This window comes from Ruditapes philippinarum, unplaced genomic scaffold (assembly GCF_026571515.1).
Source record: "Ruditapes philippinarum isolate M1 unplaced genomic scaffold, ASM2657151v2 ctg4830_1_1_1_1, whole genome shotgun sequence".
NCBI lineage: Eukaryota > Metazoa > Mollusca > Bivalvia > Venerida > Veneridae > Ruditapes > Ruditapes philippinarum.
The window spans coordinates 115,574-130,924 of record NW_026854607.1 but is presented as its reverse complement, the minus strand read 5'-3'; the positions used below and the strand labels follow the sequence as shown (position 1 = coordinate 130,924).

The following is a 15,351-nucleotide window of genomic DNA, read 5'->3' as shown; positions in this document are numbered from 1 at the left end:
ACTGAGTAAACCTCACTATGTGTTTTTATCACAGAAACTGGTATTTTCGCTGGTAAACATCCGCTAATGTTACTTTGTTAAATATTGACTAGGCCTATGAAAACAAGACATGGGGATGGGAGACGCTCAAAATCCCCTTGATCATAATCCCCTTGGTTGATAAACGACATAGTGATCGAAATCCCCTCAACAGAAATGACAGGGTTATCATAATCCCCTTGGCAAAAATAAAGGGGTGGTCATAATCCCCTCAGTGGGTAGTCAAAATCCCCTCAAATAATGTGAAATGGTTGGGAAATTTCTTTTCTTATTTTTCTTTTTAGTTCAATGAATTTAAGAACCAACTGCTTCAAGAATTGCTGAAAAAAAAGAGAAAAGCATACAAACAATTAAAAGGTGTATGTTTGTCACAGCCAGTTAATAATGACACCCTTTATTGATGTTATTATTGCTGAGAAAATTGTAAAATACAAACAAATAAATGATAGTTGATTATAATTAATCATTGCAATTATAGTTATATGTAACAAACAATCAATTAATCTTTGCAATGATAAACACCTATGTAAATTCTGTGAATGTGCTAACATATGTAAAATGTGCTGTCAGAAAATAAATAAGAGTGAAATATTATGTCTGGTTTTATATTTTATATTAACATGAAAATGACAACATTGGAGTATTTAAAAATAACCTGTATTATATTGCTAAAGTATACTCCATACTCTTTCCTCTACTCAATGTAACTGCTGTTTGCAACATTTCTTTATGTAACACAATAGTTTAGCTGGAGTGACAAAAGATCAAAGGAAAAAGAATATTGAGTAAAGGGGGTTGTTTTTCACAAGTTGAGGGGATTTTGACCACCCCATCATTTTTGCCAAGGGGATTTTGACTATCCATCAAGGGGATTATGAACACCCGGTCATTTCTGTTGAGGGGATTTCGATCACTATGTCATTTTTCAACCAAGGGGATTATGATCAAGGGGATTTTGATATAGTTCATTTGACATAAGGTATGCACAGTCATGTCCTTTGTAAAAATCAGTTTCTGCCTTATTCAAACCCTAATATGTTTATCTCGACATTTCGTTATCTCGATATTTTTTGGACGGTCCCGATGACTTCGAGATAATGAGAGTCAACTGTATATAGAAAAAGAATGCTTTGAAGTGTATTAAAACCTGAAATTTAAGGCAAATGCCTAAAAATTATTTTACCTGAAAACTTGTACACATGGAAAATTGCAGACCATAATCAGATGACAATTATCTATTACAAAAACTTTTCTATCTCCAACGTTTCCAGGGGTTAAACTAATCTTTTTCAAGAAGTTTCTGTTTATTTTTACAAATCACATATTTATCTTCTATTATGTCTTATCTTACACTATGTTATGTATACAGAAATGACGTCGTTGACGACACCCAATCATAATCAGATGGCACAGATGTGCCAGTTGATCTTAATTTGCACTGGAAGCATGAGTAATTTTAGTTGCTGACCACAGGTAAAGTACATGTACCAGACTTTGAAACATTTTACTTTCGTCTTTAAGAAATACATATATATTAATGCTGTGAAAAAAGAGACAAAACAATATCTTATTGTACAAACCTTCATGGATCTGTATAATTTTTCTGCAAAGTATCCTGGCTTGTTTCGGACACATTTAACTGTAAGAAAAAGAAAAGTTGGCGCATATTCAAAATGTTTTAAACAATAGCAAACTTAATCAAATAAAGTTAGTGGAAAAATGACTTGTTTTATAACAAACTTCTTTCAGTAGTTGCTAATTAGAACTATTATAAAACCTATAATGCAGTTAAGCATGAGCAATAAAGAATGCTTATTACCCTAGTTTTATTGCTCAAACTGTTGTCTTTGTTCTTGTTAGCTAGAACTCTATTCCCGAATTATCTTTCATTGTACTGCACATTTGTTAATGTTTATTTCCATAAAATAGTACAGAAACTTATAATATTTACATACTTTGCTATTGTAAATTTATAAAGTAATTTCATTTCTTCCCCAGCATTGTGCTGTATAATAACAGTATCATAAATTTTTGACAAGTTATATGGCTGTGTATTATATAAACGGTTGTTTGTATTATAACCCTCACCTTAGTGTCACATAACTGAATGATACTTATAATATACTTAAACTGACCAATGACTGATTATTGGATAATTTCCTACAACTTTTCATAAAATAAAAAATAAATATACTCACTAATAGCCAGCATTCCAATTTCCAGGTTACCAGACATTTCACTCTTTATAACCTTTTCTATGTCTCGGCCGGAGATTCTTGAGTATGCATCAAATACAGCCCTCAGCTGCTCGTAACTTTGGGACGCCATAATTATATTAAACTGTGACTCGTCCGTACCCCATCTCTTCTCTCCAGCTTGATATAGGGCCTGTTGAAATATAATTGTTTTTATTCCATTTCATATTATTGTCAAGTACAAAGTTTAATCATTTTTTTTCTTCTAAAATTTGGCAATTTTCCAGCTTTTATTAACACTTTACCAAAATTGACAAGATTCTCCTTCAAACAGTTATAGCTGACTTAGTCTGGCTCAATGTACATTATCCCATAAATAGACCGGCACCTTCACACAATTGGTAACTATTGCAAGGAGGTTGAACCTAACTAAGTACATTAGTACATTGTATATGTCACATAGTTCATAGGGAGCGAGCCTAAGAAAATAGATGCCTCTATCATTTCTCTAACATTCCGAATGATCCTCTTAGCCTATTGTCGAATATGAAAGTATTCATAGCCTTTTTTCTACCAATAGATAGTTCCCCGATCTTTACCTCCCTTGCCAAAAGTGACAGTGATTTTTGGGGGTCAATTTTCTATATCATATACTTGACAAAATATGACAAAAATAATATAAACAGCTGATTCATATTAATTGTCAGATTCTTTTATACATATGCAGAAAATAATTTTTATCAGTTTTCATGAAAATGATAGAATTATGAGAGATTCTTATCTTAAGCATATGATATTTCGGAAAAGATCCCCGGAATGATTGCCATGGGAGGTAATAATTTGCTGTGTGTAAAGCATCTACATGTATATCATCTTTACCAAGATTGATTACATTCTCAATGATAACTTGTCAACAAAATATGTCCTAAAATTATTTTTTGATTGATTTGTAGGTTTTACCATCAGTTTAACAGTAGTTCAGTAAAACATGTAAAACAGTAATATATGACAAGCAGTTAGTGTTTTCTGACTCTGTGCCAGCATTAATCTGTTATTAATTGCAAACTTATCTATGCAATCATAATTATTAAATTATTAGAAATTGCAATGGAGACTAAATAGCATCAGACATTTTGTCAGTGAAAATGTCACAGAAAATTATTGTGACACAGAAAATACATGTAATATTTCTAGCATATAAAACCAACAAAATAAAATTATGGAGACTCAATACTGAAACTTATCCTAAAGACTTTATTCAAATGTCATAAAATGTCAAAGGCCTCCATCTTTATATAGTCTTTATAGAATCTGCTGGTCAAAATACAAAATTTCTACAATTGACCTGCATAAGAAACTGCCTTAGCAACATTATTTAAAATTCACACATATTTTATGCATTTATCTTGGCTTAAAAATTTAGATTCAATATTTCAATATGCAAACTGATGATTTTATATAGAGAGATAGAGAAGATTACGTACTTGAGCATCAGAATTAGCTTTGTTCATGTCTACAGCCTGGTTCTCCATTCTTCCACCCTAAATAAATAAAATAACACATACTACAGGTATATATGATGTAAAATTGTCTGTACATATCTATCATACCATTTATTTCTATGTAATTCATTTATTGTTGAATTGAAATATGAAAAAGAATTAAAATAGTTTATGTGTTTAAACACTGACAAGCCAATTCATATATTCATTTTTCCTCTTTACTTGAGGCTGGAAGAGGAGGGGGAGATGGTGGTTAATGTCATACAACAACTTTTCAACAACTTGGTGGAGATGGACATCAAGCGGCCTTTCGACCCTTATTTTAGGCATAAGCAAGCACCCGAGTAGAACCACTAACCTACTGTGAGTTAGCTTGATAGTTTTCTCACATGAAACAATCTGATGTCACCAGTGAGAATCAAACCTACAGTGGTTGACAGGCAAATTAATCAAAGTAACACATAATGAAAATTAAACTAAAGAGACTTCAGATCCTATTCTGGTAATATATAATAAAACATGTTTATTTATACACTTACATTTGCCATGGAGACCATGAGTCGTTTGAAATGACCTGATGTATCACTAATAATGTCTTTTTCTAATTTCTGCCTGTACACTGAAATAATAACATTACAAAATCCAGATAACAATTTATGAAACATAATAAACATCAATGTCTGATATACAGCCAAATTTATGTTAAACACCATCTTTAACCCTTACCTAACCCAATATCTTTAATGGACTTGTCCATCTTTCAATCTGGACAAGTACATTCATAATGAAAAATGAACAAGTACATTCATTTTTATGGGAAATTTTCAAATCATGAACAAACAGTGCAGACCAAAATCAGATGGCACAGTTATGCTGGTTAACCTTGGTTTATACTTGTTGCATGGGGTAGATTCTGTAGCAGCCAGCAGACTAAGAGTTACAGGAAGAAGTATCTGTAGTAAATATGGCATGAATCGTTGCCAACATTTTAGTGAGTTTTTTTTTTAATGAATTGTTCAGGATTACCTTTTTCAGAAACACTTTCTTTCAATAAAGCTTTTTAAGTTATCAACTTCCATAGTAAAGTAAAACAATAAAATAACAACAATGTTGCCATTCATTAGGAGATATTATTCACATTTGAAAGCCAATCTGGATGTCCTTGATATTTTACTAGACTAAATGTACTAACAGTAAATTGCATTATTTTGATCCTACAATCCCTTAAACTAATAATGGATAGTTCAAAATCAACACTGGACTAGTTCATTATACAAAATTAGCATAAGAAAGGTTAATTTATACGAAATTTTTTCTAGATTGATTGTGTAATAAGCTATATATACGCTTATTGAAACACTCACAAATCCGTTCCTGGAACCAATCAGTACTTAGCAATAAGTGTAAAGTGTCTTGCTCACTGAAGCAACCACTTGCCCCTGACTGGGTTGAAACCCACATGGCCAGCAATCCTTAGATTACTATTCTGTTGTGTTAACCACCCGGCCATGCTTCCACTTACAGAATAGGAAGATAAAAAGAGATTACACAGGTACAATCGCACTTACTTCTTTGGTATGCTTCATTGATTCTCTGTATTTGTGCATTACTTCTAGAACACAAAATCTCAATCATAGCATCTTCATCTGTACCAATACCCTGAAAATATATATCATTTATATATACATATTTGTGTATCCAGAATGAATGGTTCTTAATGGGTACCTCTGGGATTTGGTTATTCTGTTTCAAAATAGATGTATGATTTAAAATAGAATATTACATAAAGTTTTAATATTACTTCATGACTTTTAATGAGGTTGGAATCATGACCCCATTTTTTTTGAAAACTGATCAAATGTCAAATCACCTCTGCATTACCCCTTGTTGACATTTGGTTCTTCTTCTGGTAACTAAATCCTGGATCATGTGTGCAAATAGGTTACTATTTCCAGTGAACTTTCCTTCAGTCAGACAATTTATTTTTTAAGAGAATTTGTTCACTGTTTCAGTTGGTTGTTAGAGTGAAAACCAACAGTAATTCTTTGTAGACTTATCAACATTTATGTTAGCGGGTAATAACTCTAGTTGATATTTTGAAAGAGCAACAGCTAATTGGCTTTAATTTGCAGTCAAGACAACTTAACAAATGAACTTTTAGTTTTAGGTTACAATCACACTGTTAAGGTCAGAGCTATGATGAGATTTCATCTTAAATATTGGAGGGGCACTTAAAGTAAAGTGCCCTTATTATACATGTACATTAATTCTGACAATGTAGGGCTTAAAGTAGAACTACTGATCTCTTTAAAGTAAAGAGGACAGCTTTCATACTGGAAATAAAAAAAATTCAAACTTGTAACAGTTAAGAGTTCAAGTAATTGTAAGTCAATGACCATAACAATTGCACCGGAGAGGCCTATTTCAATACTTTAAACTGCATGCCTCCAGATGAGCCAAAATATTTCAAGAAAAATTAAATTTGAGAAAATTCTGCTGACATGTTAAGGAACGAAGAATGTTTCAAGATTCATTTTCTTTTTTTTTAAATTGCGTTTATTTAAGGTCGCCGGCAAAAAGCCCATATGGGCGACCGTACACTCAAGTCGGGCCATCCTAGAGCTTCCCGCCGAGATTTTTTGTCGATTTTTTCCAGCTTTATTGGTGGAGGAAGACCCCAGGTGCCCCTCCAGGCATTATTTCAGGCACGATCGGGCACCTGGGTAGAACCACCGACCTTCCTTAAGCCAGCTGAATGGCTTCCTCACATGAAAGATTTCGACCCGAGTGAGGATCGAACCTACAGCGGTGAGGGACCTGTGATCTCAAGTCAGCGACCTTAACCACTCGGCTATGGAGGCCCCCTCAAGATTCAAATAATGATTTACATGTTATACGCGATTAAGGGCTGATTAAAGCGGTATCTATCACCATATTTCTACTGTGTTACGTACGTAGTAAGGGCTAATTTTGCTTATTTAGAACTCTTTTTTTGGTAATTTATGTAGATTGAAAGAGCTGTTTGCAATGTGTAAATTATTTTCTTTGTTCACTTGACAATATTTTACTTTTAAAATTTTTTTAAAAACTTTCATGAAAATTAGCATGAATCTGGAGGCATGCTGCTTTAAAGGAATCTAAATTAAATGTTTCTTACTATCACTTACCCTCATTGCTCTCTTGAGTTCATAGGCATCAAATTCTTCAGGTGTCATCATTAAACCAATTATAACATCCTCAAACTTTCCACCTAACTCACTCTTTAATTCTTGAATCAAATCCTATGATAAAATATGATAGTTGAGAAATATGTCAGAACAGCTAGTGATATTTACTTAAAGTTACATTTAGCAATTAATACATAGATGATGTATGTATATTCTATATTTTCCTTTATGCTGAATAAGGCATTAAAAAAGCTAAAAACATATTAATTTCATCCACTCAACAAAACTATTTAATCCATAAGGCTCAAGTTGACTCCAACATTCAGTATACTGTGAAAATGCTTACATGTGTGTAGACATTAATAACACAATGTAATAATCAAATCAAAACTCCACTCAACTGTTATGTTTAATAAAAACTACTTTTAGTTCAGTAGATCAGTAGTTTTAATGCCAGACAAAACTACCCCAGACATACAAAATCCATATAGTTTCATATTTTCAAATTTTACAAAATCCATTCAGTTTCATATTTTCAAATCTTCTTTTATATGATCAATATGCAAAAGATAAATCTAATATTTTACCTTTCCAAAGCAAGTTTTAAACATTTTTTTAATATCCTGTCTCTGACTATTTGTTCTATAAGCCAATATGTCAATGATGGCCTTCTCATCAGTGCCTGAAAATATGCAGAAATATGTGAATGCATATGTGTATATTGTGAAATGTGTAAGTTCAGTAACCCATAAAGGTGGCTTAATGGTATCTAAAATATGTATAGTTTTGAGTAGACATTTTAAAATGATTGTCTTCATTCTTGCATGGTTATAGATGATAATAATTATATATAATTGCAAAGTACTGTAAACAGACCGACATTTAATGTCAGTAGCAAATTTACTTGGAAAAGCAAGCCACTATACCCTTGACTGTATCTGAACATTACTGTTGTCATATTAGCAAAACTTGAACCAAACTAATCTACTTCAATTGACTTACTCCGGAATTAAGAAAATTTTGCATTTTCCCAGCTAATCTGTAGGTGTAACAAGCTAATAGAGTTCGAAAATAAGCATAAAAGGTTGACCTGGAAGTCCATCATGAAGTGATAATAGTTAAAGTTTGTACCTATGGATTAGCTGGGGAAAACCCATACTTGCTGAGTTCCGGATAACATGTATTTAAAGCCTTGTTCCAATCCTTACTTCATACATTAAAATATAACTAGATATGTTTAGACAATTTTCAATATTAAACCCTAAGCCCTACTGGAGGTAAATGATTCTACACATGTAACCAGTGACAAACCAAGATTAACTGTCTGATTATGATCTGCACTATTCATTATTCAGTCACCACATACCAGTATTTTGAAGAAAAAAAAAAGACCTACAGCTGATAATTATTCTCAAGGGCATGTCTCTATTTCTACATTCAATGCATTCTGCATAAATAAGTTAATTACAGTTTACTATTTTACCTAATTCACCTAATTAAGGCTAAATTATTCATAAGTTTTGCAACATTAACATGCAGCTTGATAAATTAACTACAATTCAGACATATCAACTAAGCTATTAGTGAAAGTTTAACTAATGAGTTACACTAATTACTTATATTTAGGCCTCTTAAAAAAAGTACTTGTTTTCAGTCTCCCAACACAACTTTACCAATATAAGTAGTCCAGTCAGATCAACACATTAAAATACTAAATACACTTTATCTCATAATTTGTATGATAAGCAAAATTTTCAGATCACCCTAAAACATATTTTTCTGATAATAGTAAATACTTTTTTGAAATTTACATCATATTGCAATATATTATATATATATGATATAATTGGCTTAAACTGCAATTAAATAAAAGTGGATTAAAAGTTGCACCATTCTCTTTCAATTCTGCAATAAGATACTGCCAGATAGATGTCCTTACTTTTATTCATGGAAATGTTATTTTCATTGAAATTTAGTGGGTACACACTAAACACATGTTTAACAACTTTTGTCTAAAATTACTCTATAAACATCTACTCGTAAAAAAGCAGCAATCTGGTATTTTACTATCCTAATAAAAATTGTTAGGTAGCTGTACAGTTGTTGTTTTTAAATCAAACACATATAGTTATCTACAATATACAGTAAATAGGTACATTTTCATACCAAAAGTAGTTTGTTTTTTTAACTCTTTTTTATTTTTGTAACTTAAAAAAACAACATCTTTTTATTCAATTACTCTGTTCTATTCAAATTTGATTTGATTTTTAAAATTGCTGCTTGATCATGGTCTGCAAAGTTCCCAAGTCAGTCAGTAGTTATTTTAAAATTTCCCCTAACAATGATGAATGGTTTTGTCCACACTGAAAGATGGACAAGTCCATTTAAGATATTTAGTGGGGTCAGTGTTTAAGTGATAATGTAAAAACCCTAACAAGAACAGTAAGCTCTACCAAAGGATCATCATTACCTCCCCTTAATGCTTTGAACAAATTTGAGAATAAAAACGACCAGCCAGTCTTGTCACTAAAGACCACAAAACATTCCATGTATAAATTAACCCATATACCACACTAAACATCTCAAATAGACTTGTCCATCTCCCAATCATGACAAAATCATTTTATGGCTTTTAGAAAATTTCAAAGTAAGTACTAACTGAGAAATAGTACAGACCATAATCAGACAGTATGGATGTTCTGCCTGATCTTCGTCTGCACACGCCACCCAGGTAAAATCAGTTTCCTCCAGCAGACTAAGCAGAGCAGAGACCCACATGGAATATTGGGAAACCAAATGTGTAGTCTCGATAAATAAAGCCTTAACTTACCTACTTACCTGCCTACTTACCTACTCTACTTCAATCTAATTACTTACTTACTTAGGACTAAACATTCCCTGTTAACACATCATTGAAAATATTTTTCATTTCACTCACACATAAAATACTGATCTTCAAAGGTTAAAAAAAAAGATAATTTTTTTAAAAAAAATGTGTATATAAATAAATGTTACTCACCAAAACCTTTCATAGCTTTTCTTAGAATCTTTGCATCATTTTCAGCATTGAAATTAGCTGCTGGTCTCAAGGTGCCATCTTCCTGTGAAAAAATGTAAAAACAATCATATAAGATTGACAAAAGTAATCAATGTATTAATATAATACTCTTACATCTCATCATATAGCTAAGATGAAGATTCTGATCCAAAGAAACTTCTGACAAAACAATTATCAAGACACCATAATAAATTGGCAATAAATTTATCAAAAGAAAAGTTATCACTACCACAAATCATGATAAAGCAAAAGAATTTGGACAACATAGGTTACGATAAGCACCCAATATCCATTTCTGTGGAGTAGTATAAAAATTATACATGCAGTTTTAGACAAAGATTTTTAAAATACTAGTATTCTGTATTATACATGTACATAAAAGAAATAAAAAATAGACTCTTTAGAAGCAATGTTTTTATGACAAAACCAAATAATCGAACAACATTGGTAGATGGTCATCAAATGACTATTTCTGTAAAAATACTTTCAAATCTGACCAACAGATTTTTCACTAGATCATTGTCACATATTATTCAGACAGACAATAGATGATCATAATATCTCACCCTGAGCATGATGATCTGAATACTTACCCTAACTCTATAGCCAGTGTTTGCCCCTCCCTGGCCTAGGGCTGTTACGTTATGTCCTTGAGCAACATTTCCAGCATAATGCATACCTCCTGGTGCTGATGCCGGAGCTCCTGACTGGCCTTGTCCATAACCCCCATACCCAGCAGATGGAGCCTGGCCTGGTGCCTGGCCTGGTGCTTGTCCTGGGTAACCTGGTGCACCAGCTTGCTGGTACCCCGGTGCACCACCAGCCTGGGGATATCCTGGAGCGCCTCCTGCTTGTGGGTAACCAGGGGCACCACCTCCCTGTGGGTAGCCCGGTGCACCACCTCCCTGTGGGTAGCCTGGTGCACCACCACCTGGTGCTGGATAACCCTGACCTCCTGCTGGGTTGTACCCTGGCTGAGGGGCTGGTGTGTTGTAGGCAGGATTTTGTCCATAACCCACGTTTTGCTGAAATTAGTAGTAATTGTTATTAGTCTTTGCTGCAAGCAATGAACAACATGACTGAACTAAACTAGGGCTTTATTGCATGGCATTATAAGGTCATGGAATGAAAAATTATGATCTTAGTGTAAACAAGAAATAATACATACAAAAAACAAGTATATTATTAAATCAAACTAATTACTTATTACTGTTTGCCTCACATTTTTGCATTTTTTAAACATGATATATGTATTTTGTTCTTTTCTTGTTTTGTTATTATTTCAGCAATTTAAACAGTTAAACTACATTTGTTAATAAAATATATGTTCCTATAAACCTGGTATGTTGGTTGCCCTGCTCCAGGGCCTGCTGGCATAGCAACACCAGGGGGTTGTGGATATCCTGGCTGTGGAGGTCCAGCTGGCATCTACAAAAATAAAGTAAGTATCTCATGTTCACTAGAAACAAAGTTACATATTATTTATATCTATTCTTTAATACATTGTATCAAAATTATAAATAGAACAACTGACCTCAGAGGGATAAAGATATCTCACAACATCAAAATGCTTAAACTTGTATTACGATTATTATTTAGCATCTCACATGGTTCTCCCCCATTATTACACAATTGCTGTGGATGCCATCAAGTTTTCCCCAATTATTACACAACTGCTATGGACACAAACATGTGACACAACTGCTATGGACTCCAACATGGTTTCCCCCATTATTACACAACTGCTTAAAATAGATTCCAACATGTGTCCCCCTTATTACACAATATGGACTCCAACATGGTTTCCCCCATTATTACACAACTGCTATGGACTAAAATATGTGTCACCCTTATTACACAACTGCTTTAGACTCAAACATGGTTCCCCCCATATTACACAACTGTTATGGACTCCAACATGTTTTCCCCCATTATCATTAAACTGCTATGGACTCCATCATGGTTTTTTCTCCACACCAGTATGTACATGACTGCTACTCTCATGATGTTAGAATTAATATAGTATAAAAGTTTTGTATAGCTTCATACTTCACCATACATGTACATCATAAATACATGTATGCATTTTTTTTTTATTTTTTTATTTTTTTACTTATTACTTTTTTTTTTTTTTTTTTTTTGGGTTAGGGTTTACTTCCCAACAACAGGTTGTTAGCAACTTTCTAACTTTACAGGTGGAGAAATTCTCAAGTGCCCCTGCGTGCATTATTTCAGGCATGAATGAGCACCTGAGTAGAACCACTGACATGTCAACAATTGTAGTTATTTATGTGAAAAATATAACTTTATATTCTAATTGATGTAAAAGAAATTATCTTACCCCAAATCCTATGCCACCAGGTTGTCCACCAGGTGGCGCTGTGCCATATGGCATACCACCAGGCTGGGAACCATAGGCAGCAGCAGACGCTGACTCAGGTGTCGGCATGCCAACCTAGAAATAATGAATTATGCACAAACATTAAAAATTGTAGTTTAAAAAAATAACAACACAATGCTTATTATAAGTTTTACAGGTATTGTTTTTAAATAGGCATCTTATAAAAGCACATGTTAACTATTTAATAAAATTTGGTTAAAAGTTGTGTCTAAGACAGACAGAATACAGCATTATAGCTCAATCAGTAATTTTTCTCACTTAATTGGGAAGAGGCCTTAACCTCTGATTTTGGGGAAAATTTTGCTGAAATTGCTAATTTGGGAAATAAAAAAGCAGGTTTAAGTTAAGATTTTTGGGAAAACTGCATGATTTTAAAGAAAATTTCAATTCGGAAGAGGCCCTTTATCAAAGTCTGTTATATCAGTAGAAAAATCACTGTTATTGCAAAATTTAATGAAGATTAAAAAGTTGATTTTTTTACATAGAAAAAATATTTCGACATGAACAATGCACTATTAGTTATCTTAAATGTGTCAAAATATCCAACAATAGCCCTTGCTCTGTTAGTAATGGGATGGAAAACTGTTGAGAAAAATCAGTCATATTTTATTACGTGCTGTTTAACCTTTGATTGTGAATATTTATGAATTAGGTTTAATTAAGTTTTAAGATTTCTAAAACGTTTATCTGCTGGAGACTAATGATAGCCTGGTTAGCCTTCTGTGTCGTCTTCCCTGGCTGTCTATACTGTTGGTAGTTTAATTTTTGTATTTAGATACTACTAGTATAATATATTAAGTTTTGAATGGGCTATTATTAATCTAAAGCTTGACAAATTCAGCAGGTGAAGAGTCAAAGCTAATTCACCCATCTGGAAAAATGCAGCTTTATCCATGTATAATAGGTTAAATATTTAGTACTTAAAATGTTGATGAAAGTAAAACAAAGAAAGTGTCTCTGATAAAAAGGTGGACCTAACATAAAAATTTTACTTCAGTTGCAAATTCATAAGCATCTACTACCTTTGAAAGTAATTTAAAGTAGAAATGCATCTAAGCATTAATTTACTTCTGATAATAATAACATAATGGAGTCGATGCTACTGGAACAGTCGGGATAGATATCAGATGTCCAGTGATAAAAAGGGAAATTCCCAATCACAGAATCTACATGTATCATACCTCACAATTACTGAATGCTAAAATAATGGTCAGCAAGCATCAGGGTAACTACAGCTGACTTTCTAAGAGGATAAATGTTGGTATAATTAAGGATGTACACAAATCTACATTTTCAGGACATACAATTTACATATAAATAGCTCTCTTAGTGTACATGTATATACATCAAAGATACAACAAGGAAATTAAGGTAGTACACCCCTAATGGGCACTATAAGGAACTGTAAAATTGACAACATAGGACAGTTATATGCCTTAAATGTCACCTGTATACAAAATTTAAACAAAATTTACCGTGTGGTTTATGAGTTATGGACATTTTTCTGAACTAAAACTTTGCCATTAGAAGGGCTTTTTTCAGAAATGAGGAAACTCTTAATAATTTATAATATCATCATTATGAAAAATGTTTTCCTATTGCTCATTGTTAAGAAACAAAGAATGATATTTAGGTAACAAATTAAACAAGCAAAATTATTGTTTTTAAACGAAATGTTTTTAATATGTATAAAAATGTAACCCTACCCCACCCACTTTTAACACTTATTTGACCATTTCCATAAGTACATTGTAAAAAGCCTTTTTTTAAATATCCCTAAAATTTTCCACAATAAGGGGCAGTTTTCAAAGTTTGCATAAATTTTTTTAAATGTATTTTGGTTGGTCTTGCAAAATATAAAATACTTTTACCGTGTAGTTTTTACTTTATTAAAGTTTGAAAATATCTGGTATCATAATTGCTATTAAATTTGGCATTATTTTGTAAATAAATACCTACAAAAATTATATAATTAAAATGAAACACTTTTTTCTTCCATTAGGGATCTGAGAGACTAATAAAAAATGTTAAAAAGAAAAAAAAGAAAGAAAAAAAAAGTTGCCCCTTGAACCCACGCCCCTCAGTTTCAATACACTTTACAGTGATTTTAATTCTAGCCTATTTGAATACTCTTCAAAGTGGAGGTAGTGCATTAGGGGTGTACTACCTTAAGTAATGAATACATAAAAGAGAGAATAAGTACAGGGACAAGTATACTGGAAGAAATATTCCTTATTAGTGTTAAAAGAATTTTTATAATAATCATTTATAATAATCATTTTATATATGGTTAATGTAGAAACATGAGAAAAGGTGAAAGTTGTAAATAAATAAGCTTCCATTTGTAGATTAATTCATGATATGGTAATTCATGATATGTAACTAGGAAAAGCTGCACATATGTTTGGGTCCTGAGTCTGGCATATATTACTCCTCTTGTCAAATTAGTTTGTAAAAATGTGCCTAAAAGCTTAAATATATGTACCTAGTTTAAAGATAACAAAGTGTTTTATTTATATGGAAAAGTTGGCAATTGGTTGCAGGAAAATTAGTACTGGTCATAAAATTCCAGGAACACTTTTAGATAATTGCTTGTCCGACTGTAACTGAACTGAGTGTTAAACCCAAACAAACCATTAAATACACACAGTAATCTCTGTATATTTCTCCATACAAAATTCAATACCAAATATGACATCAAACAATGCATGAACAATGAATTAACAGATAGCACTCGGGAATTCTGTCATTCAAATGGCACTTGGAATTGTATCAATTTTATTATGTAAGCCTTGAAACACTTCATAATTATAATCAATACCTCTGTAGTCTTAATATCAATCGGGACAATGATATAGGGGGTGCAATTAAATTATTATACTTGATTATAAATCTACAGGCTTTGATCAATAATAAAAACTTATAATTATTAAGAAATATACCAGTACAAACTGAAATAGAGGGTTTTTGGGACAGAAAAAAAAAACAA

General features: G+C 32.3%; 1 protein-coding gene across 2 annotated transcripts in view; it reads right to left on the bottom strand.

Moving 5' to 3' along the window:
• The window catches only part of LOC132740578 (annexin A4-like), a 30,032-nt gene that overhangs the window by 10,327 nt on the left and 4,354 nt on the right, over positions 1 to 15,351 (bottom strand). For both annotated transcript variants that reach the window (XM_060728505.1, XM_060728506.1), the window contains exons 3-13: positions 12,303 to 12,416; positions 11,300 to 11,389; positions 10,555 to 10,986; positions 9,923 to 10,004; positions 7,491 to 7,585; positions 6,904 to 7,017; positions 5,305 to 5,395; positions 4,276 to 4,355; positions 3,719 to 3,775; positions 2,238 to 2,427; positions 1,620 to 1,678 (exon numbers count right to left, since the gene is read on the bottom strand). In XM_060728505.1, coding sequence (XP_060584488.1) covers positions 1,620 to 1,678; positions 2,238 to 2,427; positions 3,719 to 3,775; positions 4,276 to 4,355; positions 5,305 to 5,395; positions 6,904 to 7,017; positions 7,491 to 7,585; positions 9,923 to 10,004; positions 10,555 to 10,986; positions 11,300 to 11,389; positions 12,303 to 12,416 — 1,404 coding nt within the window. The remainder of the gene's footprint in view (positions 1 to 1,619; positions 1,679 to 2,237; positions 2,428 to 3,718; positions 3,776 to 4,275; positions 4,356 to 5,304; positions 5,396 to 6,903; positions 7,018 to 7,490; positions 7,586 to 9,922; positions 10,005 to 10,554; positions 10,987 to 11,299; positions 11,390 to 12,302; positions 12,417 to 15,351) is intronic.